This window comes from Amphiura filiformis, chromosome 6 (assembly GCF_039555335.1).
Source record: "Amphiura filiformis chromosome 6, Afil_fr2py, whole genome shotgun sequence".
NCBI classification, from domain to species: domain Eukaryota; kingdom Metazoa; phylum Echinodermata; class Ophiuroidea; order Amphilepidida; family Amphiuridae; genus Amphiura; species Amphiura filiformis.
The window spans coordinates 16,412,768-16,439,741 of NC_092633.1; the positions used below are offsets into that span (position 1 = coordinate 16,412,768).

General features: G+C 33.9%; 1 protein-coding gene across 4 annotated transcripts; it reads right to left on the reverse strand.

Annotated features, from left to right (window-relative positions):
- Window positions 1-5,907: 5,907 nt before the first annotated feature.
- Window positions 5,908-25,527, reverse strand: LOC140155068 (uncharacterized). Of its 4 annotated transcripts, XM_072177752.1 has the most exons (10): window positions 25,334-25,527; window positions 22,982-23,052; window positions 21,061-21,154; window positions 16,995-17,173; window positions 14,366-14,425; window positions 12,414-12,553; window positions 11,263-11,415; window positions 10,592-10,752; window positions 9,297-9,453; window positions 5,908-8,647 (listed from the first exon to the last, which is right to left on the reverse strand). In XM_072177752.1, the coding sequence occupies exons 4-10, from the start codon at window positions 17,170-17,172 to the stop codon at window positions 8,285-8,287; spliced, it is 1,212 nt and encodes a 403-aa protein (XP_072033853.1). In that variant the 5' UTR covers window position 17,173; window positions 21,061-21,154; window positions 22,982-23,052; window positions 25,334-25,527; the 3' UTR covers window positions 5,908-8,284. The 4 variants fall into 4 exon arrangements, with proteins under 4 accessions (XP_072033853.1, XP_072033857.1, XP_072033854.1 ...); XM_072177756.1 differs by lacking the exon at window positions 22,982-23,052; XM_072177753.1 differs by lacking the exon at window positions 21,061-21,154.
- Between the last annotated feature and the right edge of the window lie 1,447 nt (window positions 25,528-26,974).

A 26,974-nucleotide genomic window follows, 5' to 3' on the forward strand; every position in this document is an offset into this window, starting at 1 on the left:
ACATTCCTTTCAATAAATATTAAGCAAATTTATTCATATATCACAAACGAGTCAATATATTACAAGAAAAACAAACAATGTACACATTGTAATATTGTACTCCTTTCTAGCATAAATACTTACACATCATTCAATCACCAGAATAAACAAAACATATTTTACATATGATTTGTCACACCTTGCATATCTTTGTCAGCTTACTGAAATTATTTGAATATCTCCACTGTAAAAAAAATGAGTAAAATTTTACTCAACTTTTCTACATCACCCCAAATCCAGTTTGGACACTTTTTACTAACTAAACAAAGCCAAAACACCTAACTACATTGTTAGGTTGGAAATCTTGGATAACATTTTACATAATTCTTTTTACAGTGTATGATTAGGTAAGTGAGCACAGAGCTCACTCTGTTGTTCATTCATAATTTCAGTAAATGAAAATAGACATGAATCCTACTTAATAACATCAGGTTGATAGTTCCTATAAACCATGGCACACATAATTCCTACACATTGGTATAGCAATGAATCAATTCACAAGCTACCAGTTAGTACTTTTCTATTATATATATGATACTAAATTATTAAAATACATCTCGGTATAATACTCCATTTTATACATATCAAGTGTATACAAAGTTATAAACACTGATAAAGCACATCTCTTAACATCTCTGTTCAATATAATATTCCACATTTTTTGCATAACCCATTCTTTTAACAATCATAAATAAATACAACTCCATTACATTTCGTCGTCTGCATCACATACTGTCATATCTCAAAAAGCGGCCTTGTGTGATTTTTTATTATTGTCATACAATTGCGATGAGATACACTGTAAAATTTACTTTATATATTAAATTTGAGGTATTACCACAATATTACAAATAAACAAATCCATGTCCATTCATAAGAGAAAGAAGCAGGCTGAAATATGAGATAACAATATGAAATACAACAATGATAAAAAACACACAAGGCAGCCTTTTGAGATATGACAGTATGCGATGCAGACAACGAATTTTGATATAAATCCATCAACAACATTGGCCTGAGCATTCATCTTACCTACAAGTTTGTAACACAATGGACTATTCCAGTTGAAATCCATACACCCCCTGTACATAACATGATCTGAATCTCCCACACAGGGAGTGCATGCTGATTTCAAATGGATTCATCTATCTAAGAAACCCCATGCGTGGAAGATTAAGGTCATGTCTTCCATAGGGTGTATGGATTTCAACTGGAATAGCGCAATATCAAATTCTGCTGTACAACTTTCTATGCATAGTCCATATAAAATACACATAAAGTCTGTATTTTCTTCTTTCCAGCAGCATATACTTAAGAAAAAAAGACCTTTTGAATTAATTTAGGGGCGATTGAAAATAATTTAAAAGTTGAGGAATTTGAAGGGGTTTGAAGAGGTACCTTTGTTAAAAAAATAATTGCAGTATTACATAAAATATTTGTATTTACATAGACTTCATCAAATGTGTAATGTCAATACCAATATTGCACAAAGGACTATGCACAAAAAGTTATGAGTAATGATGCAAAACTTGCAGGCAAAGGTAGGCTACTATATTTCAGAGATTGTGATTTTTGATGCCAACGCCAACTCCTATAAAGTATGTGATTAAATGTAAAATCCATCACAATAGATAGATATTTGAATTTATTGAAGTTATCATTGGAGTAGGAAATCTCAATCTCTAAAATGGCAATCTCTACTATACTTTGTTCTATTCTGGCTGTGATACGCTACAGCAATAATATTATATTGATATATTTTTCAGCTCAGTTCAGTCAGTGATGTCAATGCTTTGATGCACATTGTGAACATCTATTGAAAATAGCGCCTTAAGGTGTGTATCTATATGAGTCATGTGCACTATAATGCATTGGAAGATACACTTGCATCACTGGCTCAACCAAGTGAAAAATACCATATTTTACTTATAAAGCTGTACTGTACCCTTTTTGTACTGTATTACTATTTTCAGTTTATACTTCACTGCTTGCACTGATTGTCCTCTACTTTGCTGTACTGTTCTACTTTTCTGTACTGTTCCATTTGACCTTTTACAATGATTTTGATCATTACAGCATTTCACTTTCTGACATCTCATCCCATTCATTCCACACCTATTCTGCCCATCAAACACAAAACATATTGATAAAAAACTTTTGAATATTAGTTATATAAAGGGTATAAAATGTTTTAATAACATTCAAAAACATTTTTGAAAACTTGCTGCAAAACATTCTAATATAATGTTATCAGTGTTGAGTTTGCCAACAAATATTTTACAATAACATGTTTTCGTAGTTTTTTTCATATAAAAACGTTTTCATGACTTTGACAATACATAACACAACATTTCAATAAAACGACCTTTTTATAACATATTTGTAACATTTTAAAAATATTTTTCTGTTTGCTGGGCTCACATGTTTTAACTTCAAATTAGTACAGCTACTGAATGACTGAAAAACAGATGAAGTGATAAACAAATGGGATACTAGGCCCTGTACCAAGGGTGTTAGTTATGAGATGCCCACATTCTCTTCTCTATATACTCAAAATTGGTAACATTTTATCAACTACATATTGAGGATTGCAATTGTTGTCTACTTGTCTGTGATCATCTGACAAGTATGAATACTGCTTGTCTGACAGTGAATCCTCAATTTGTAATATGAAAACTCATCATTAAAGCCTATTTCTATTCAAATTTGAATACAAAAATCCTTTCCACCAAGAAAGGCAAAATAAAAGCCAGGCAGAACCTTGTCTACCATTTTTAATTAGGTCTAAAAAGATTTCTATTGCCCTTTCCGATCAACCCTAAAATGTCATTTTTTTCATATTTGAATTTTCATATATTTTGTGTAAAATTTACAAAATGTTTGCCTCTTTGTAATTTGCATTCACAACTCTGATATATTAAAAACCTTAAGTTAATAGTCTAAAAAAAACCACAACAGATAAATCATTGTTTATTATTGTATTTTTTGGTGAACTTGCATTTTTTAATATTGTATGAAGCAAAATATTTATAAAAAAAAGTAAATTGGTCGACCGACTGACCATCTTTGGGGTTCAAGGGCAATACAAACTTTTTTTAGGCCTTAACAGTTGTTTACTACTTTGAACATACAAAGTTACACAAAATAACCAAATTACTTCACCGTAAGTATACACATTGCTATAGTATAAATTTCATTTGAATGAATACAGCTGACAGCCTGACCACAGCTGTATGTGGTCTGACCCCGATCTTATTTCAAAATACAACGCGAACGCACAACTGCGAACGCACTACCTTGCTACTTAATGAAAATACTTAACAAATCACGAGTGTGTTGGATTAACTTTCACGTTTATGCATTACTCACACTCGGGTGTTCGTCACACAATGTACGTGGACAATCATCACACTGATGGCAGCTGTGTTCATTAAAATGAAATTTTTACTCTAGTGTCTAGGCTAAATTGCAAATAGAATAAATAAACATGAGCTGTTTTTTTCTGAGTAAATATAATTATGCCTCACTACTTCTATGTCCCTTACATTTACTGTAGTATTACATGATATGTATATGACATCGCAGATAGAAAACACAACAAGCATATTACAAATAAATAGATACAGTACGCCAAAATAGGAACCCTTAACAAGGGTCCTAACATGATCAGATAGTCCCGCAGATAGTCAATTAAGTATGTTTATATCTTAATGTGATATTTGTTATTCTGCATTGCTTTTGATTATAGCTTGATGTTTTTGTCTGAAAAACTACTTTGAGTGTAATTTAGGTATATGTTGAAGTAAAATGGCATAAATCACTGAATAAGTTACTCAATTAAAAAATATAAATAAATAAACAAACATGAATAAACTTTATAACAAAAAACAAAAAAAACTAAAATAACTGAGCAGGTGGCACCCATTTAACCTGAGAATCATATTTAACTAAATGTAATGTTCAAAGTTATTCCTTCTTTATAATACATTAACACGATGCTTAAGGTGGTTCCCTGGGTGTGGGTCAGAGCGGTGCCCGAGCTTGCGGTATTTGTGCTCAAATATTGAGAAAAATAAAGCCCATGGGCGAAAAGGTATGGGTTCAGTATGTGAGATCCAAAGGCTCACTGTAATGGTTTTATTTTTCACCCATGTGCATAATTTTCAGTGGGTGGGGGAAATAGCGAAAACTTTTGTATATTCTGGCATTCTCTCATGTGACACACTATTGTGTCTCTTATTAAGTAAATATATTACTACAAGTAGACGGATAAACTATTCATAGATAAACTCTCTTTCTTTATGCTAATTATTTTAAGGAAAGAACTGAGAAACCATGGCAACCAGAGTGGCCACTAATGGCAACCAAATCATGCAGCCTGATTGGATGAAAGCATCTTGGAAACTATATATTTCTACAATATGTATGGGAAATGTCCCATATTAAACAGCAAAATATCATACATTGTAACCAAATCATGCATTGTGTCAGGACAATCGCAGATAATTTCTTATTAACATATAATTAGCTACAAATTAAAGCTATTTCTTTCTACTAATGAAGTATAATTATTTCTTCAAGAGACTTGAGTAATTAAGAGCTAGTTTACAAGACAAATGAAAATAAGCTATATACTTTCAGTATCTTAAAAATAATCTCCCTGTCAAATATTGGCATTTTGGTATGATATCACACATCATATATAGCCATCAATGTATAAGACTGACTAGTTTATATGTTTTGCTAGTTGGTTACAAATCAAGCACACAAAGAATCACTAAGTAATAATGTCTCCTTCACCCAATAAATAATGTATGAAATATAAGAAAGTTATAACTACTTGCAGAAATGATGCACATTCATGATCCTATTTAGAAGGAAGAATGTGGATGATTTCTATCTGATAGTCTGACAAAAAATAAGTTAAGTTACAGAAAGCAAAGAAAATAATCAATAAATAATATCAGTAAATAAAGTAAAATAATACAATACACACAAGATAAATAAACAAAATGAATGTCTACGCTTTGGTCCTAGTTTAACAGTCTAACATCATTGATTGGAGAGGAAAAAGACAACAACAAAATAGTGGGCAAAATTCTGTAATCTAATAGTAAAAGTCTACATTGTAATGTAATGTAATGTAATTAACTTATATAAAGTGCATAACTCCAGCTAAAAATATGCATAGTGTCAACCTATTAAAAGCAAAATGTCCATCAGTGTAAGTGTAAGCCACATAGGTGTGAGAGGCTTCAGACAAACAAAGGGGGATATTACTATAAAAGCTGAAAACAGCGTACAATCAGGGTAAAAATGCCAAATATGGGCTAAATATTAAAAAAAACCATAAATTTTGGCAATAAAAAAAGCTGAAATCAGCTTAAAAGCTGAATTCTTGCACCCCTGAAGTCAATTGTTTAAATTTGAACCACACATTAAATTATTATTCAAATTGTCATTGTCAACATTTATTCACATGTAATTTGACTGAACATGTAATGTGTCAAACTGTAGCTAACAATTTAATTTCTGTACTTTGCTGCTAACAAAATGTTGAACAAATTTTCTTTAATTTTATCTAACAACTAGTATAAAAGTAAAGGAGGGAAATGTTACACACTTGCACATCTATTTTGTTGTTGGTCATTTCCAATCCAATAATGAAGTGATTTGTTGAAACTAGGACAAGTCTACAAGATGAATAAATGAAAAGTCATTTCATTTTACACCAAAAATATAAGACTAACCCTGCTAGTGAATTTGACTTGAAAATGTTACCTTCATATAAGTAACATACAGCACCTTAAAAAAACCAGCCTGTGTACCATTTATTACATCATGTGCTAAGTATTGTTCCTTTTCCCCTTCACTTGAACTTTAAATGTGAACAGCTCTATAAAGGATTGTCAAAATTGAAATCTCTTTTGCTGGCAAAAAGACTCCATATCCCTAAAATGAGTAACATCGCAGACTCATCGTTAGATTGTACAAAACATTATTGGCTACTATATATTCAGCACCATGAGCACATCAAGCAAACTTTTGTTATCTGATTGAGCAACACAATGAAAATGTTGAGAAAATTGTTTTTTGAGTTAGGGGGGATTAAACGTTATATTGTTTCTTTTTAATTTCTTGTACTCAATCATTTTGTATAACTTGCTTGGCTATCATATGGGAGATAACTGAAACGAAAATAATTATTTTGTTTGAAATCATAAAGTTAATCATAAACAACATTAAAAGAAAGAGGGAATGTAAAATATTATTAGTGTCCTTGAAGGGCTCTTAATAACAACACAAATAATTTGGTTTTGACTCAATATGCAGCATCTTTGAAACAATATTTTACAAGGAATATCACAGTATAAAATGGGTCAAAACATCTTCAATAAGATTGGGTATAAAATCTTCTCAACTTTTCTTGATGATAAAATATGGGGACATGGGGAAAAAGCAGTGTTGCCTTATGGGACCAGCCCACAGGTTACATACATTATATTTGGTTTCAGTTTACAGGGCAACTGAATTGAGTAATTTCACTGACAGTCATAAAATGCGGTGCTAAACTGTTCTAAAGTCCTGAAAATGTGACATTACCTTTTACAAACATAAATCTAAATTAGAGTATGTTTGTTGGATTTGATAATTATGCTAATTCCATGATATTTGCAAATATCATGTATATATTTATTTTGATACCAATATACTCCAACAGTCTTAGTCATTTTTGTAATACCACACCAAAAGAGTTTTGTGGTTTAATAATCTACAACTACTAGACTAGCACCACAATGCAGTTTTCATGTAAGTTGCACAGGACAACTTGTACATAATACATAAATAACAACTATATAAAGCACTGTAAGCTACATATCTCATATACTACTGGAGATATACAAATCAAACTTGGTCCAAGGCACAATGAGATATGATTAATGGGGCACACACTACCACTACAAAGTATGTTCATTTGTGGCTTTGAGGTAAACCTGGTGGAAAATACAAAATGGACTAATTTTGACATTGCTGTTAGTGTTACTTGTCACCTTTTTAGATGGTAAGTAACCATTGGTGGACATTTTGTAAATAAATTAATTACTGTATTCGTCCGAGTATAGTCCCACCCGTTTTTTAGGTGAAATTTTTCAAAATTGGGGGGGGGGGAGGTGGGATTATACTCGAATTTTTAAATATTTTTTTTAAGTTTTTTATTTTTTCGGTTTTGGAGTGTCCTGGACCTAGACCTAAATGCTAGGATTATTCATGGTTGACCTAAAAAAAAATTGCATGATTGTTTGTGTTTTTAATATGAAAATTGATTATTTGTATTCATGTCATAAACTATTAATGATTTCAAAATGCAATAATGAGATCCTAGCACTAGAGCAGTCCATCCATCCTGTAAAAAAAATCCTAGCATTAGAGCAGTCCATCCATCCATTTTTTTTTTTTATAATTTCTGGAATTTTTCCAAAAATGGGGAGTGGGACTATACTCGAACGTGGGACTATACTCGGACGAATATGGTAGTTATTTCTTTCATTTTGGTACATTTTCATATTTTTTTCTCTCACTTCTGGGTCTAGAGTACTGGATTCTTGGTTATGTATCTGTTCTAAAAAGCATTTAAAAAGTATGGTTTAAAAAAGGATTAAATATCACATTGATAAAAATCAGTTTATTGCACTTGCTAAGTCTAATTTATTTTGTGAATTGTTATTGTAGTTTAATATATTGAGTTACTTGGATAAGACTATCCCTGTTTAATAAGGCATTTAATATAGAATTAAACAGTTTTTAGTATAGAATAGGAAAACTCACAAAATGTTACAATATAAATCTTGCATTGATTTGCTTCACAGTTATTTTCAGTTACAAAATATTAACAATTATCAGTTTTCAAAACCAGGTGATTTTTTTTCTAAACTGATTGGTATAAAACTGTTCTCAACAAATGGCCATACAAAGCCTGTTATTGACACTTAGCACATCTTTTCCCTTCAGATTGTGCTTATTTAAGACATTACAAAACAAAGGCAACCAGTTGATCAATATTCAAAACTAAACATCACAACGATGTGTAGAGTCGTTAAGAAACACTGAAATATAAGTTTAAGCACAAGCCTGATGTCAGACATCGATGCCATATGCATAGTTTGATTCTCTTTGAAGTGAATGGTCAATAACTTACAACAAGTATAAAACAACCACAAAACACACTAGTTTGTGACATCTTACGTCAAGTATGATAAGCAGGTGGTGCAGAAGATACGTGTGTAGGGGGCGCTGTTGGCCTTGGTGGCGGAGCTGGATATATCACCTGCTGAACTGGATAGGGGCGAGACCTTGTTGGTGCCACGCCTAACTTCTCCTCTCGTTGTGGAACTATAACCTCACTCACTACTGGTGCGTAGACTGGATATGATGTGCTGGGTCCGGCCACATTTGGTGGTGGTGGTCTCGCAGGTGGATTCATGGTACTAGTAGAGGCAGATTTTGGTAATGTAGTTGTTGAGGCAGATGTTGGAAATGCATAGGTAGTAGAGATGGTCCCTGATGGTACTGGGGAGGAGGTTGTGTAGACAACAGCTGCTGTGCTGACCTGAAGTTCAAAGATAAAACACAAAAACTGATATGTTAATTGCTATTTCAATGAAGTGCCAAAAAAGTTGTGAATAATGGGCATTTGTAAAAATAAATGTGCAATTCTATTAATCTAGCTATAGCTGGCAAATACTTGGGTACACTTTCAGATCTCAGAGGTACACTGCTGCTCAGCAGCTACTTTGTGGCTTCTCTAGAGTACTAGTGCAGTACCAATATGTGTGATTTCGATGTGTGTACTCTAGAGTGATCCAAACGCAACATTATTAGGAATCCCAGATAAAAAGTATATGTATACTTCTGCTTTTACTTATTCTTTTATATCAGGTATACAAGTATACAATTGGTTTATGTAACTGTATTGTCTACTTCATAACTTAGGAAAAAGTCACATGCTCATTAAAAAAAGCAAATGGTTCCCAATGGGACATAACATGCTGCTTGCTCAGAAGAACCAACATAAGGACAAAGAAACTTATGGATGAAATCAAAACACGACCGGTGGTTGACCGCCGGTTCCGCCTTGTTCTGTCCGGTTGCTATTGTTCTAAACAACCGGAACCGGATGGAGCCGGCAGTACAATCGCCGGTCGAGTTTTGATTTCATCCCTTAGAAACTTTTCCATGACCTTTTTTCCTATTCTTACCATTTTCTTGTATGCTCCAACCACTGCAGCTACAACTATAGCGAAGATGGCAGAAATTGTACTGAAAGCTACTGATGACCATAAAAGGTTCAAATACATGAAGCTGACCTGCCTGCAGGATGTCACGCCTCCAAAATGAGATGGCATCTTAGCTAGTCTGCAAGGGTAAAATTGATTCAATATTAGTTATTTTTATGTTGAAATATATGTTAGACTAGATCTGGTTCAGTTGATTGTGAAGGAACTTGATGCCCACTAATGTCAGTGCAATGGTTATTGCAAGAGACGGTCTGTCAAACCAGTACTACACTAGTGCTATGCTAGACATAATGTGGTTATTTTTAGCTTACCTCATACTTTTGAACAGATTTCTTTTTTGGCAGGGATACCACTCTGTGTGATCTTATGGTAAGAATCATATCCAGATACAAGCATCTCATGGATGCTGGAGTTTGGATACAACCCTGATTTAAACCATACGCGAGCCATAGACAGGGCCGGATTTACCTTTTTGGGGCCCTGAGCCAGGCCAAAATTTGGAGGCCCCAAACGCACCGTGAGGAAGGCAGTGCACTTAGATTCTGGTTTTTAGATTCTACTAGGACATTTGCGCGCGAAGAACGAGAAAAAATTTCAATTTTAGACTGTTTTAGCCCGAATTGAAACTGAATGTTGCTATATAACAGGACAGGGCCCCCAAAAGTTGGGGGCCCTGGCCCGGGTCCATCTGGCCCTATGGTAAATCCGGCCCTGGCCATAGAGTGTATAATTCTATGATATGATTACAGAAAGTAGATGAGCACAGCAGTCTGTGATATAATAAACCATTCAGTATCATACAGGATAGGAATACAGCTCAGTACAGGTGCAGAACCTTATCAATCTACCTCTAGAATAACCATATGTTTTTATTATGTTTCAAATTATTCCAGACATTACTGTATTACATGTATTTCAAAATTGGCCATCACACACATAAATCCATAACATTGTTCATATAAAATATTGATGGGACTATATGTGATGTGATCAAGCAATTAATGAGTCCGATGTCAGGAATGTTGATTTTGAGATATAGCCAATAACAGTATTCAAGTGCCTTTTATTTTATTGTTTTAAGCAACATGGAAATAGCCATATCTTTTGAACCATAAGTCTAATTATGATGATTTTCAGCAAAATAAAGCTCTAAAAATGGGTCATGTAATAAAATTGAAAAAAAAAAAAAAAAAAAAATTTTTATCAACATCGGATTCATTTAGCATGATCGCATCACATATCAGTAAGGTACTTACCCAACAGATTTGAAGCTGCATTCATCACTCCTATGTGATGCTATGTAGCAACAAAAGCAACTATTAACGTGACTTAGGGTAGTAGTATTACAACTGAAGCCAGCATTGTTACAATCCGTTTTACCTGTATCTGTATACGTACACTTCCTGAAGTCTATTTCCTGTAGATTAGGACAAACAAAAATGTTTCTTTATAAGTATGCTAATGATACGTGTACATTTAAAAGCATGTTTATGGAACTTTGTCAGGCCCTAGGCAAAACACTTTCAAATGAGATGTCATGCAAAACTTAATATACCAACTCCACCTTTAATTATGTAAATTTCAGTTGATTTTGTCACTGTATATCCTTCCCCACCCTTCCACCAGACCTATATGACGAAAGGTCATGAGTACTGTCAATCTTGTCCCTTCCCCACTTTTGGGCAAAATTACCCACTTTTTGTTCTTTCAGTCACTTTTTTGACAATTCAGGCCAAATGCCCCAACCCAACTTTTTAAGACATATTAATGCCACTGCCAAAGACATTTAGAAGCCAATGTAAGGTTATTGAAAAACTAATGGTATTTTCTCACATTGTCAAGAATGAAAGCAGTGAAAATTGTATGCAGCAGATGAGATAAACAACAAGATTTGATTCTTTATATGTGTCTTGTGTTCAGAACTTACTGATATTGCAGCTGCTGTGACACCATCTATAATTGCACCAATAAGAGCCAACACTATGCCTACTAAGAGCAGTGTCAGTCCACGAGACATCCATTCCAAGCCTTCTTTCTTGTTGTACACTCCTAGTAGACTTATGAGGCCTCCAAATACTAACTGAAAGACAAAATTAAAGACATGAATCCCCCATCTTGGACCTCAACATCAGCCGTAGCGAGTGGGCAGCCGGGGAGGTCATAGCTGCCCACTTTTTGAGAAATTTGTTATGTTTTTCCTTTATATCTACCCAGTGGCGTAGCGTCATAGGGGCACGATTTCAAATTTTAAAAATCCCACAGGGAAATATTGTCGAAAAACAGCTTGTGCCCCCCAACCAATTATGGTCGGTGCCCCCCAATGTGATGACCCACGCTACGCCACTGTATCTACCTGATCTACCAGGACATATAGTTAACATAACCAAAAGTTCACAGATATTAATTTAAGCTGCATTTTCAACAGCAAAGAAACAAACTATCAATACTGATGTTCAGGGCTGTACATAGCAATGTTAATGTGGGGTGGCCCAAATACAAATATATGTGCAAATTTAAATAACGATAATAAGCCTGGATAAACGCTGGTGGGAAATTGAACTCAACCAGCACATTTTGATGTTTATTATAATGTGCTGCAGCTTTGGCAGTGACTCCAAACCAAGGGTCTCAGTCTGCATATAGTTGTGTTCTAAAGTGATGAAAATATTATGTCCATTTTTCATTAAACTATTTATGCTCAATTTAACACAACAACTTTTAAGTTTAACGTTTTAAAAGGTCTTTTGGTATGTGAAACAGGACTGTAAGACCAACAAATCTGTAAAAAAAAAAATTTCTTTGAAAATGTGAATAAAAATGAGTCCAAAATAAAAACAATACAAAGATCTTACACTAACAACACTAGGTTAAGTGTCATCAAAATGATCTAATCATCTAATCATAAGAAAAGACAACTTCTCTGATCCAATGACCTGAGCTGGCAGTTATACAGGTGTTTACAAACCCTCTCCCAAAATAGTTTGCATTTATCTCCCCAGAGAAGATCTTCTCTGATCTCCCCATGCAACTCCTCTGGTTATACCGCTAGTTATACCTACATTACATTTGTAAACTTACCACTGCAGTAGCCCAGAATGCTCCAGCATTAATATTGGTGACCATCTTGAATGCCATTGTAGCTTGTGCTATATGTACACCACCAAAAAGTAACAAGATCATGCAGGCTGCCATGGCAACCTTCCTTCTCCTCTTGCGATCTGTTTACGAGAAAAATAATCAAGTCTGGATATTATACTCTGGTGACAAAAACAACTTTGCCTCAATATGCACGTTACTTCATTATCTCAACAATGTTTTACGAAAAACTTTTACGGTTTTTGTTTCAAAATCATTGGGCTATACAAGATAAGCATAGGTGTTACATCCACAAGGAGGTAATATAATCTTCTCACAGTCTTTAGTGTAGAATCTGTTTGCTGTAAGTAAAGTGGTAACTTGGCTGTGATCAGTGTAACTTTGAAACACTTATCAGGCTTGTTAACAAGCAGAATGGATAACTGGGGTGGGGGGAGCACATCCCCAGGGCCTGGGCCTTATGGGGTCTCTTGAGGCCAAAAGCTCATATAGAGCCTTTTTCAAACTGGGGTGGGGGGGGGGGCTACTAGAATGATATTTTGACAGGGTTGGGCCACTGGAAAAATACGGCTGATTTGACAGTTTTTGGCAATTTTTTTCAAATTGGGACCCATGTTAGGGGATTTTTTACCTAAGAAACAGCCGATTTGACAGTTTTTTACCATTTAAAAAAAAATCGGGACACATGTTTATGTTTAGGGATTTTTTTCTCAAATCGATCCATATTTATGGTTTTCTTGCAAAAAAAGTGACCCATTAAAGCGGCACATCCCCATATACTTCATATATGTGAGTACCCCCCTGGATTTAATCAAGGTTTCATTTGGAGGACTAAATGTAATTTTTTTAATGCTTTATGGACATTTAATAACCATGCAGCCTATCTTCCATGTGTTGATATCACTTTATTCTACTGAACCTGAATCCCCACACCCTTGGGCCAGAACCAGTTCTCAGCAGACCTATGATATGCCTTTTCTTTGGGAGCATTATAACACATAAAACCACTATGAATGATATGTCACATCTTGTGGACCTTTTTGACACATTCACTAAAATCTTGTTTTTGTGAATATACTACAAGCGTAGGACCCCTATAGTGAAACTAATGTAAGTTATATTTGACTACTTTGCTATTTTTATGTTGCTTTTAGTGCCTTAAGGGCTCAGTCATCCACCTTGGCACAGTATTTTAGTGGGACCTGTAAGCACATCAGACACACCAAATTGCATTCTGAATATGAGGAATGTCTCTCTGATATCAAATAATTTAAATTTTTTGAAATTCCCGTACAAAAGGTCAACATTTTCATATGATGGTTGGCTTTTCATCCCAACTACATACATACACTTTATCAGTACATATCATTAGATTTTTAAAGTTTACTTCAAGTCAAGTACTTCAAAAAATGTTTCAGAAGGTCATCCCCATATTCAGAATGCAATTTGGTGTATCTGATCTTGCTCTCAAGTCCAACAAAAATACTGTGGAAAGGGTTACAGAGCCCTTAAAGCTTTTGGAAAGGTACATTATGAATATGATTCTTAGTTAGTTATCAAGTTGTTATAAACCAAGAAGTACCTTGTTCTACCTTTGTTGTCTGTATCAAAAGTAAATTACTTACTGACAAAATTCCTGTTAAAAGAAACCCTAAATCAGCACTACACAAATTAATGCATAACCTAGCCTTGCTGTATTCATCATAATAGCCACACACAAAGTGTTAGGCCCTAATTAAAAAAGTCATTATTTTAATAATGATGTTTTAAATAATTAATGCAGAGTATGGCTGAAGTTTTTCTCCCTGGTTTTTCAATTTTTCTAGTAGTCTGTTCAAGTGTCTTGGTCTAGAATAATTTTTAATTTTAAGAAATCATCAATTTATCTAGGCTTGGATGTATTTGCTTTTTTTAAACACTGTATCAGTTTATACCTGCGTGGTGTGCAGCGGCACTGGTTGGTTCCATGTTACTTTTTTCTGCTCCTTCGTCAACTGTTGAAAAACAAACCAGAACAAAACAAGACCTTTAAATGATGACGTGCCTGATAAGTTAATTGTGACACAATCTGGTCCATGGGGCCAAAGGCGGTAAATTTGAAACTGAGATAAAGGTAAAAATATGGAGTAAAAAAACAAAAAAATACATAAGAAAATAGACATCAAAAAGCTCCATAACTTTAGAACCAAGTATGCTAGACCTTTGGTGTTTTCAGTAAATAATAGCCTATTGTATGTATAATGTAATAATTACAGTAGCTCAATTTTCAAAAATGCCTCCTTTGGCCCCCATGGACCAGATTGTGGTACAATTATTCAATTAAGATATTCTTTTTTACTCATCCATAGTAAATAAACATTATAGTTATCAGTATATGGCCATACTATATAACATATGTTATATTAAAAGTTACTACTAGTATTTCTTTATGATGAAACATTATAACACATTTGTCAACATTGTGATTATAATATGTTAATCATGTTAATTTAGTTACAAATATCACAGCTGTGTTAAAATACAAGATTGAAATGAGAGGATGTAGCATATTAAAGAGTGAGAGAAGAATTAAAGAGGGATGATGTCAAAGGATGAGAGTATAAAACTTACAACATTTTTTTCACATTTCCCTTCAAAAATAATTGCTGAGAGACCCCCAATTAAATAATGTTCAATTGACACAACATTTCCTGTTCTGTTTCAGATTAGATTAAGCAGACAATAGATTTCCTCATCTCAAGTTTTAAAATATAATACAACTTCCTGAGTGGAAAATCTTGTTTCCAAAACCTGCACATCCTAACTGTTTAAGGCCTGCCCATCCTTTCTAAATTATTTATCAAGATTAATTAACTATTTCCTCAGTTACATCATTTTAAGCAGGATTTTTAGAGTTTGAGGGAAAAAATAAAATTTGCATGTAAACTGACCCCCCCCCCAAAAAAAAAACCACCCAAAAAACAAAAATACATTTTTCATCAAAAACAATAAAACATTTGTGTCCAAAATGATGTCACATTAGAAATCATGTCATTATAAATAATTATATTTCTTCATTCTGTACATCACATACAGTTTTGTTTGAACAAAAAGTTAAGATACAAATTAAAACCAAAAAAGTAAATACATGTCTAGTAATTAGTATCTAAATCCTTTGTGTTTTTGTACTCTCACCTTTCATATAAAATAGACACCCAATAACAAAACTCATAAATCTTGCTCTGTATAACAATACAAAGCATCACCTTTGACTGAACTTTTAATACAATCCCATTTTGGCTGGATCTGATTCCAGCTGACTTGACTGTGAGTGGCACACAAAGGACATGATGTTTGTTGTTTTGATTGTTACAAAAATAGCAACTATATGATAAAGGAGCCAAACTCAGCAATCATAGAGATTGCCAAGGAAGAATTTGTTGCGCTATAATTTGCTGCATACATATATAATATTCTTTTTCTAAAGGTGGCATTGACCCTTCAGCTTTTAAAAAGATTTAAATTCTGAATATAAATGAAAGAATTTAAAATGACTTGACATTTAGACTGTTTCATTGTTTGCGTCCATTTTGATAATCTACATATTTTTAATATAAAGTAATAATTGAACATGGCCCATGGCAGCTGTGATAAATTCTCTGATACTGCACTGATATGCTATTTTCTTGATTTCCTCTGTCACAAAGAATTCTGATGAAATCATGGTAACTATGAAGATGAGAAATAACTATAGTCCGTATGCCTTCCTCGAAGCAGTAAAAATCAAATTGTGTGATTTTCTCAAAAACTGCTCAACAGGAATCTGCTTTAATAGATGGATTCTTTGCATTCATTACATTTAGACATATAATAAAAACAATATCTAAAATTAAATCTGTCTTGAGGCAGGCATACAGACTATTATATTCTTTCTTCTTAAAGTTAATAAATTTTGATGTATGCAGTCTATTTATAGTCATAGAAGTGAATCTCTCATCTCTTTCTAATAAATGTTTTTGTTTTACTATTCTATTGCACTTTTGTGCAATGTATTTTATATCATTTGACATCAACAGTAAATTGTATGTATCTCTGATATATCATTTCAGACAATGATCTCAATTTAATCATGAGGGATGCATTTCAATTGAGTATTTTTTGAGTGACAGGCTGACTTGGCATTCAATCCCTATGTTTTCATTGGATTATTCCAGTGGCGTGTCCAGGGGGTGATTTGGGGGCTGAAGCCCCTGCACTTTGTTTAAAAATCATGTAAAATCAGCTGTTTTTTTGCGATTTTAGCCATTAAGCCCCCCAAACTCTGAAAGCCCCTCTGAGCCCCCAGCAGGAACAGATCCTGGACACGTCGGTGTAATACTGCCATCATTTTGTTCACCTTTCTCATCCTAGTCACTATTTACATTTAATAGTGGAAATGAAATCAAATTGCAATGCAAACTGCATTTAGCATGTTCAGTTCCTACACAATCTTTAATTCAAAATTTGTAAACATTACTTTATTTAAATTCCTTTCATACAGTTGCATAATTTTGGCCATGGATTTGAGTTCACAAGTAAACTTACCGCACCAGACTACAGTGATTTTATCGTCAGGATTGAGTTGTTTTGTTGGTGTTGATCTGCTTATTGTTTCATAGATCTCAGGCGGCAATGTGCTAGCCTCCGATATCTTAGAGATTCTCCGACACACCACGTCGTTGGAGACGTCAGATGCAATTTCACCATTTGGGCCTTTCGCCATACTGTATAAAAGAAGGAAAAGTATATAGAAGATAAAGAGAGCTCATTTTCTTTACTTCTTTTTATTTCATCTTTTTGTACTAATCCATCCACCAGATTTCTCACCAGCCATCTTCAAGACGGTCCCAAGATGATGGTCCCAAGATGATGCTTTGCAGAGTATAATGTGATAAGTACAAAGATTGAGAAAATATTTATCAATTTAGGGTTGGTTGCTTGCATACTGCCCGCTACACCTACAATGACCCACAAGATGTGTTTCCATCTTCCAATGATGACCAAAAGCTACAAACTGCAACCAGCACTTTCTATGTGTACATAAAGAAGACAATAAGCAGACAATCAACAGACAGCCAAACTGATTAGTAACACATACAGACACAAATATGAGCAAACTCACCCCACACACACACCCCACATCCCCACGCACATGGGTGTTAGGCCAGAGCACTACTACCTCCATGGCCAGAGGTACTGGGGAACATGCCATGCCCCCCTCCCCATGCACTTTTTTGGCCAAATTAGCCACTTTTTGTTCTTTTCAGGCCCTTTCAGACAATTCAGGCTGAATGTAACTTTTCAAGATGGATGCCGCCACTGCAAATTCACCCCACCTGTACCAACACACAACCTTGCAAGATATTTTCCACACCACACACAGGAAAAAGCAACATTTGCGAATGACTTATTTCATAGCGAATGCCTGCTTTCTGAATATGTGCAAATTGGGGTAACTGCTGGCCATCCTCTCAGCACCCTGCTCCCCTCCCACCCCATATAACATTTGGATTTAAAAACCTTGGCATGACATTGATATTCATCAAATATACAGTATTTGTTACTGACATAATTACTATTTTTTGCATTTTATAAAAAAATTATTTTAATAATAATGTCATAGATCATCATTTTAAGTCAAAGGTGGATCCCACTGGGACTAATTTGAAAAGCATTGCTCTTCTTTGTCTCACTTTATAAAAAGGATATACAGCAATGTGCTCATTCAGAAAATCATAAAAAATCATCAAAATTCAGTTTTTACACCTATGTCAGTAGCACAGATGGGCTATCATAGCCTGCAGCTTGCAGTTAAGCCGAAAGCTGTGTATTAAATTTAAAGACAAAATAGGACATTTTACATGGAATTGCAAATTAGCTACATGTATTTGAATGGGGCCTCAATTTTATAAATACTGCTGTTTTCCTTTAAAAAAATTTTGGCCAAATTTTCCATTTTAACAATACTTATTATTGACAATTTTAATGACTTATCCTTCAATCTATACACAATATTAATATTTTGACACTTTGGTTTAACCACCTAAACCCTGCAGTGAACACTGAACTAGGAAATCAATTTATTAAACCAAAAATATTGAGTATCTTTGATTTAACAAGCTTTTTGATTTGACTTCAAATCAGGCAAGAAAAAATGTATTTCTGTAATATATTACTCTGTATGGATGAATTTGTTGTAATTGCTGTTTCTTCCAGTTTTTTCATCATGTATGAGCAACTGAGCATGGTATTTTTCAGTTAATTATTCTTAAAATTTATTTTTAAACATACAATGAAAATAATGAACATACTAATAAAAACTGACGTAGGTTTTTTTTCTTGCTCCTAAAGAACTCAGTATAATTATTAATTAAATTAATGCAAACCAAGATTTACTCTTATGCAGCATATGGAGTGTTGAGAAACTTGGTATAATAAAATCACTGGATAACTGATTACATTATTTCCACAGCATTAGGAAAGATTTAGTTGATTTAAACAAGACTTGGGTAATTAAGCTATTGAAGCTCATATTGATTGATTTATAATATTAGAATAAATTACAATTGCAAAGTGTTGGGTGACATATGGACTCATTAGCTGTATTAAATCAATGTTATTGTTTTGTTGAGAGTTCACATGCTTTCCTGCTTGTTTGTTTGTTATAGTCATTTATCTCTTCATTTATTTTTTCTTAATATAATATAATTTTTTTATGATCGCGGTAAACCTTGACAGTCTTCACTTTTGTTTGCAAATTACACAATTATATAGGCCCTAAGGGGGCTGTCATTTTCTTTGGAAGGGGGGTCATGAATATATACTGGGGGTAATATAATTTTAGACCAAATATAGGGGGGTTATAATTTTTAACATCCAAAATAGGGGGTTATCGAATTATTAAGGGCTGGTGACTCAAAATTTGTGCGCGCTCTCCACACATTCTTATTTAATTTAACAATCAAAATGTGCGCACAATCTTTGTTATACCAACATATTCATGACCCACCTGCCAAGAAAATGACATCTCCCTAATTACATTTTGTGGATTTTGTGTAGTTAAGTAATTTTAATACTGCTATTTATTTCCTCTGCTATAATCTGCTTGAATTTTTGTGGTTCCAAATTTATGAACTTTAAAACCGGCTTTAAAATAAACACATTCAAAACAATTTAGTTTCATCAATTGTTCACATGTCTCGGGATGTCTGTGAAATATACAAGCTGGTATTAACTTGGTTTTATTTAGAGCCTTTTATAAAACTGTGGTTACCAAACAACTAACTAAACCAAGCAGAAAACCATTTATATTCATGATTCATAGGATTAAAGAATAACAAAAAGGTGGGAAAAGTTGTATATTTACAAGGTACAAATAAAGTGTGTCACTTTAGCCAACAGGAAGTTTGATGTGACCCATCATGTGTTGTCTTAAATGTTGTCTTCTCTGCCAGAAAGATGCCATGAAGTCTCAGCAGAGAGCCCTGTCATGTCTTGTGGATGCCTGGACGGGGTTAAATTAAACCATCCTTTGATGATTTGTCATGAATTATTTGATCTGATTACAAGAACAAAGCAACTAATATTTTCCTTGGTAGAAATAAATGAAGAAATTGTATTGACTGAAAGCAGATGTTTATTTTCACAGACACATTACTATCGATATATTACTATTACGGGATTATTTCTCTGTAATATGGGTTTGTTTGTAAATTTGAATCATTTGAATCATTTGTTCATTCATTCATTCATTCATTCATTCATTCATTATTCTTTCATTCATTATTCTTTTATAGATATATTTATTAAAATTTCATTCTTTATTTAATATTTATTTACATACTTTTGATTTATTTAATATACTTTTGAATTTATTGATTTATTTGCTGTTGTTTTTTAAATCATCTATTATTTGTTTGTTCATTCCTCTTACATACACCCCCTATTTAGGCAAACACAAAGACACACATATTGCACAGTATGCAAGATACAACATTTTGTCTACACATGCACAAAACAAAGAGACATAACAAAGTTCATGTGGAACAAAATTACAGTAACACACAATAATTCAAGTTCAACATTTTGCTGGCATTCAGTTTTATCACAAATGATACCACCTCCCAGCAGGTGATCAATAACAAAGCAAATGGAATTGTTAGTAAAATGTTAAAATCAACCAAGCAAAAATAACAGTAAAATATGGAATGGAATTATGATGGATGTGGGCCGTATATGGTGAAAATCTTTGTGGTGTGGTTATTTGCTAGTAGAGCAGCAGAAAATAGCAAACAAATACAAATCCTCATCAATAAAAGATTAAAATTTCCTGCTGTGTCTACTCTTTGAACAAAATCATTTTAATTTTTATTGGTGCAAAAAAGACCACATTCATGCACACTGGACCACATGCATTATATTTCAAACATAAAAAATGAAAACATTAGCTATCACATCATACAAAACAACAACAAAACATTAAATAAACTGTTTTAGGAATTATTTTGTTAGTTCTCCAACAAAACCAGCTAATGATGAATTAACATGCCTCTCACCAACCCTGTGCATGAGATCATGCAAGCAAGCAAGCTAACAAGGAATCATTACCTACCCTAATATGGGAAACTTTTCTTGGCAAGAGAGGGGAAATCTCCTTCGCAAACAGGAATCGGACTTGGGCTTACAGGGTCAAACAGGACTGTCATCTGATGGCAAATGGTTAAAGGTCTCTGTCATTTGGTGATACACAATTGGGTCATTTGGTGATGAATATTAAAGGGGAAGGAGGTGCAAATCAGTGATACAAATGTACTCAGCATTATTGCCATATAATTTTGTGATTTTGAGAACAAAGTACAAAATGTGGTTCAAGCATGCGTCCGTTTAATACATAATCACCCTAATTATTTCAGATTATTCCCTTTAATTTGTATCCTTATCATTTATTCTCGTTCAAAGATTGGTGAATAAATATGTTTAAATGCATGCTTGAACCATATTTTGTAATTCAAAATTACAAAAAATGACTAAGGCAATTAGTGTAGTAGGCTGACGATATGGTTTAGTTTTTGAGTAAAAGAAATCTCAAGATTTTGCACAAAAAAAACCCAGAAAAAAACAGTTCATGTATGCTATGTCTACTCAACTAAATCATAATTATGCCTATATGCAATTTTGTCCACTTTTCTACTTGTACAGATACTGTATAGAAGTTAGCAGACCCACCACAGCCAGTATTTTGTTTGTGTAATTAATTTTGTTGTGTAGCCCCCCCCCCCACCCAAAAAAAAATGTCTCACTCTCAAAGTTGCATAACACATTCGTTTTGCAGTTGCCATTTGTCTTGGAGAAATTGTGATACTTTTCCCCACTATTCATACCAAAAATGATGTCAGTAAAATTAGGTTTTTAAAGCATTAATTGGTGGTATAATATTGTGTGATTACACACTTGAGTGAAAATATTTCATTATGAAAATAAGATTGCAAGTTTGAAATTTCCGAGCATCTTGGCTTATTTCGGTTTGAGTTTGGGGAAAACAAGGGGGGATTTTGAGGTAAAATTTGGACCTTTTGATCAAAGCAATGTCAACAAAAAGTGGAATTTTGGTAAATTTGGAGGTACACCCCTGCACTTATCTCCTCGTCCAACTAACTGGGCACTGGCTATGGGTCTTAAAGTTAGAATAATATTGTGAAATGCATTCACTATGTTAAAAGTTTTGTACTGTTTATCTAATGGTGGTATGCTCTTTACTACATTTTTTAGCATTTTAGAAAAAGCTTTGGTATTTTTGACAGTGAGTGAGTACTACAGTAAATCATGCTGGTGAAGTGAATGTAATACATCAAAATGATTACCACACACAATATACATAGATTACAAAAATTGAAAAATTAGTAGTGAAATAATGTGAAAGTTAGGAATTATCAGTCACAATATATAGTGCGTGACAAAATCGTACTAAGTTAGGGACACAAAAATACAGGAAAGGTTAAAATTGTAATAGAATTTAAGTGCTATTTAATATTTATGTGGAAAATGTGTTGAAGGTTAGGATACACTAAGATTTAACTTGAAACCAGCGACAAAATGTGAACGGTTTTATCATCATCTTCATCCAATCTATTTTAAGTTAATGTAAAAGTGGAAATTTTCACACAATTATTTTCTTGCGCTTTGCCAAATTTTAACTGTTTCCATTGTTTTTAAATTTGCAATTCTAAGTTTCCTTACATTGAACTATACACAAAAGGAATATATTTGTGCGTTGTTATTTTCACGGTGGCAGCTTGGAATGCGAAAATCGTGAAAATAAATGTAGCGCGAAAATTCCCACTTTTACAGTAGTACATGAATTTCATGAAAGTGCATACACAAATTTGATTGTCAATTTTGGACATTAATATTAATTGCTATATGGTTTATTATTACTGTAAATGAAAAATTGTTAGAATGAAAATGTACAACATAATTATAATTATTAAATGAAATACATCAAGTGCATTATATCAAGCAAAATTATGGTATACCTGTTGGGTGAGTTGTAAATCCAATAATAAAAGTTTTGCTTTTGCACTTTTATCAGCTATCAATCAGAAATCTGTTCAACAAATTTGTGTCATAACAATTTTTATCTTGAGTAAATATGTTTGATTCAATTGTGAGTGAAAGTGTGTCCTTTAATATGTGACCCCTCGGCACAACTGAGCCCGGATGTCGCCAGTGCCACTATTGAGATATGCTCCATCGAACTTAACAATAAACAATAGGAAACAAAGGATTTATTGACTGTTTTATTGATTTTTCACTACTTAAATGTCAAGTAGGCCCTACTATAGACATGATAAACATCATTTTAAAGCTAATTTCAAGCAGAATATTTTGGTTGAATATCTCAAAAATGATGATTGGCGACTTCAGGGCTCAGTTGTGCCGAGGGGTCACGTATATCAAAAGTATTACTTTAAATACTTCACATAGAATCAATACTGTCCCGGTCCATCCCTTTTTAAAGGGATTTTTTTTACATGACATGTCCAGAAATTAAAATCTACATGAAAATATCATATATAAAGGTCATCTGAAAAAGTAATTACATGTATATGAATGAATAAGTAATTATAAGAAACCTTTATATTTTTCAAGCTAAAGAAAATATCATTTGAAACCTTAAATTTGAAACCTGGAAACAGGAAACCTAAAATTAATAATGCATACATAATAAGGTGCCTCCAAGCATGCAAAATAATAACAATACATTGTACACAATACCTTTTAGGTACCCTACTTGAGTTTGACTAATTATATCTCTAATTTACTATGAAGATATTTCCTAATATGGCATAGTGAGGTCAACTACTTATTTCAATAATAAGTGAGGTGTTTGAACTGCCATCAATATGAGCATGTATACATATTCTCATTTCTCTGGTTCTGGTTCTAGTTTCAATATTGCCAAATAAACACCCAAGGAGCAAATCTAGCACGACTGGTACAGAACAGTTTGGTTTTACTAGTCCGACGTGTAGGACCTTTTTTTCTTATTTACCAGACAATATTCACCTCAAACTATGACCACTATCTCATATCTATGGCGCAAGAAAGGCGAATCGCGAAAGTCCAGTGACAGCGCCGACCGAAGGGTCACTGGACTTTCGCGGTTCGTCTTTCTTACGCCAGAGATATGAGATAGTGGTCATAGTCTGAGGTGAATATTGTCTGGTAAATAAGAAAAAAAGGTCCTACACGTCGGACTAGGTTTTACTGAGTCTGGCTGATGGTGCTAGCCCTACTACAGGGCCTTATTTTCTTTTTTTTTACATGCTATACTCAGAGACACGCTATACCCCGAGAACTGCTTAACCCACTAACCGCTGTCCCCGAGAAATATTTCTCGGGGACAGCGGTTAGTGGGTTGTGAGCTATCACTGGGTTTTTAGCAGTTCTCAGTTTATAGCATGATGTCTCGGAGTATATAGTATGTAAAAAAAAGAAAATAAGGCCCTGTAGTAGGGCTAGATGGTGCTTGTATAACACAACCAATTAAAATAGCAAAAATTCTCTAACAGAACCAGCGACCATTTGGAATTCACGTGAACAAAATTCACAACTTTTGAATAAAATAAATAAATAGGGTAGCAAAATTGACACAGCAATAAATTATTTGTTATGAAAAAAAATCTTACTGTAGTGTAATGGAATGCCTACCTGAGAAGCTCTGAGATGGTGAAAGTGCGGTACTATATATCTCTGATAATTATATTGTTAATATTCTGATGCTTCGAGATTAAAATGTTGCTTCTTTAATACAGGGATATGCAAAATATTTATTTAATGAGAAATATCAAAACTTTCCAACCAACAATATGATTGATAAGAAAATAGTATTTAAAAAAAATCAAAATGAGGCATCGTGATGCCAATAACAATTAATAAACAAATATGTCTATAGAATCTTCTTTTTAAAAAATCATATGAAGTTGAGTAAATTGATAAACACAGAAAATCAGAATTAATAAAGAATCACATCTGCCTGCCTCAGTCAAAATATAATATTTGTGAACTGATATCGGGGCCTATGGTCTAGATACAAATGGCCTCACTAGATTATATTGGAAGTGCTTGCTTAAAATCTTAACAAAGCAATTTCACAAACCGTTGTCTCAAGGTTTTGGCACATGTCCCAACTCGCTGGCAAAAATAACACAGAATAAAAGAAAATAGAGGATAAAGAAGGACCATGGGGTACATTGTGGTGTATTGAACTTTTGGCCCTATTTGACTTGTGTAGAAAACATCATGATCATCATCATCACGAGCAAGATTTCAATCGATCTCTTTGTTCAAATAATTATAAATTAATGAAAAATAAATGTACTTACTGATTCTCCTGAATCCGCTGCTCTCCTGTGCGTTTTGCCTAGATCTTAGGGTCTAAATTTCAATACTATGTTCCCCTTGCACGACCCATCAGTACCGATGTTTTGTTGTGGTACCTTGTTTCCCGAATCTATGCCTCCAACTAGCACACCGTGTGTGTATTTGGACAAAGACACAATGCGATCAGCTGGTTCATATTCACGGTTGTTTCACTTCCCTATTGATTTACGTGGTATTGGCGTCAAACACTGGAGGTTATGAAAACCAGCCAAAATGTAAACAAGGGAATCCCCATCAGTGTCTCAGCCAATGAGCGTTGAGTTTGACTGACCTTTTCCCATTACCTCATGTGACAACAGAGTTTCCCTTGTTGTTATTGGACAGTTATATTCATTACGACCTATGACCCATAACTTGCGGGTTCATTCAATCAATTTTGGAGTATGGTCCGTTGCATTTACATTGGAAAGACATGTGCCACATCACAAATTTACATTACGGTTTTAGCTTTCTTTGTGTGTATTTTGTAGTCAGGACTATAAATATCGTTCTTTTATTTTTGACTAGCCATGATGCAGATGGGAAGATGGCTACTGTGCAGATAATATGACAGTTCCCCCAGTCAGTTCCCTATGTATGCTATTCAACTTTTCTTGAACTTTTGTATAAAACAAAACCAGTTTTTCAACAACTGTAGGCCTATACAGGAGGAGTGCAATTTATGGTTCAATTGATGTGTTCATGTTTTAATAACAATTAGAGCCTACCAACATTCTGAAACTGTAACTTTGCATTTGACTGAGTAGGCCTAGGGTAGACTGGGGTAAAATTGGACACAGGGTAAAATGGGACGGTGATTTTCGGCATTTGCCCATTTTTGCAACAAAAGAACTTTTATGTAAATGTGTATTTATATTTCCAACCAATTAGTAGGGCCTACCATTCTTCATTAAACAGGAACTTCTGAGGGCCGTAGCCTTAAACATCAAAATAAACATTCCATCATCATCAAGGGTCACGACTTGAGGCTAATCTGAATCAATAGCCCGGATTAGTGTTTCTCAAATTATAAAATAACTTCTAAGCTACATTTTCAATTAAATAAGACAAAATTTGTTACTTTTTTCTGCGAAAAATAATTAAAAAAAGTTTCCTTTTAGAAATGTGCCAAATTGGTGTAAACTGGGAAAAAATCCCATAGTAAATCAATTGCATACAATTTTACCCCAGCTGGCCCATTTTACCCCCAGCTTCTTTACAGCAACAATTTCACATGGGGTAAAATGGGACGCCTTAATGAAATAATAATAAAATAATGAAGCAGGAGGCCGACGGGCATCATTTTTTGTGAAACGTAAGTCTACTGGACTCTTGGTGATATACATTTTGTTTTGTAGTGGTCACTTGTCAGTATTTATAGCCGAGTAAACAGTGGTAAAATCTGGTCCCATTTTCCCCCTAATAGGTGCATGGACCAATTTGCCCCACTTCCCCCTACTATTAGTAGGCATATGCCTATAGGCCTACATGAGATTCAATGCTGCAGAAATATCTTGACATGCATGATGCCTAACTATAGGCCTAAGGGAGTGTTCATAAATACTTTGGTGGGGGGTGGGAAATATAGGGTGAGGGGGGCAAAA